The following is a 484-nucleotide window of genomic DNA, read 5'->3' as shown; positions in this document are numbered from 1 at the left end:
CAGTCTAAATGTAAAAGAGAAACCAATACCAGTGGACTTTTACCTGTCAGCAGGGACACCCGTCCGACTCGACTCCTCCCTGCTCTTGGGGGTTTGAGTCATCTCTGGGCACGATGTCAATCAGAAAGTCAAACTGATCGTACTTCGTGATGGCCATGGCTATGTCGTTTCTCTGCAACAAGATCAAGCTTCTTACAAATACAGATTCCTCTTGTATTTTGTGAGATCAATTTTAGCAAGATGTAAAATAGGCTAAGGTGAGGAAATAAAAAGAAAAGTGAAAATATGATACATTAAATACATCTTATGAAAAACATATAATAATAAAAACTGCCTATAAAACATGTAATGAACTCCAATTTCTGGCAAGCAGTCTTTTTATGACCTTCAACAAAAAAAATAATTATTTGTAAAAATAATACACCAACTGAAAGCCACTAGAACTTAACCTTATCTAACTTATTCATAAAAAAAGCATGGTATG

General features: G+C 35.1%; 1 protein-coding gene across 1 annotated transcript in view; it reads right to left on the bottom strand.

Annotated features, from left to right (window-relative positions):
- Positions 1-46: 46 nt before the first annotated feature.
- Positions 47-484, bottom strand: part of LOC119591849 (nuclear transcription factor Y subunit gamma-like) — a 22,890-nt gene continuing 22,452 nt past the window's right edge. The window contains exon 4 of the mRNA XM_037940592.1: positions 47-210. Within this exon, the coding sequence (XP_037796520.1) occupies positions 47-210 (164 nt within the window). The remainder of the gene's footprint in view (positions 211-484) is intronic.

The sequence above is a fragment of the Penaeus monodon genome, chromosome 29 (genome assembly GCF_015228065.2).
Source record: "Penaeus monodon isolate SGIC_2016 chromosome 29, NSTDA_Pmon_1, whole genome shotgun sequence".
NCBI lineage: Eukaryota > Metazoa > Arthropoda > Malacostraca > Decapoda > Penaeidae > Penaeus > Penaeus monodon.
This window is presented reverse-complemented; position numbering and strand designations above follow the sequence as displayed.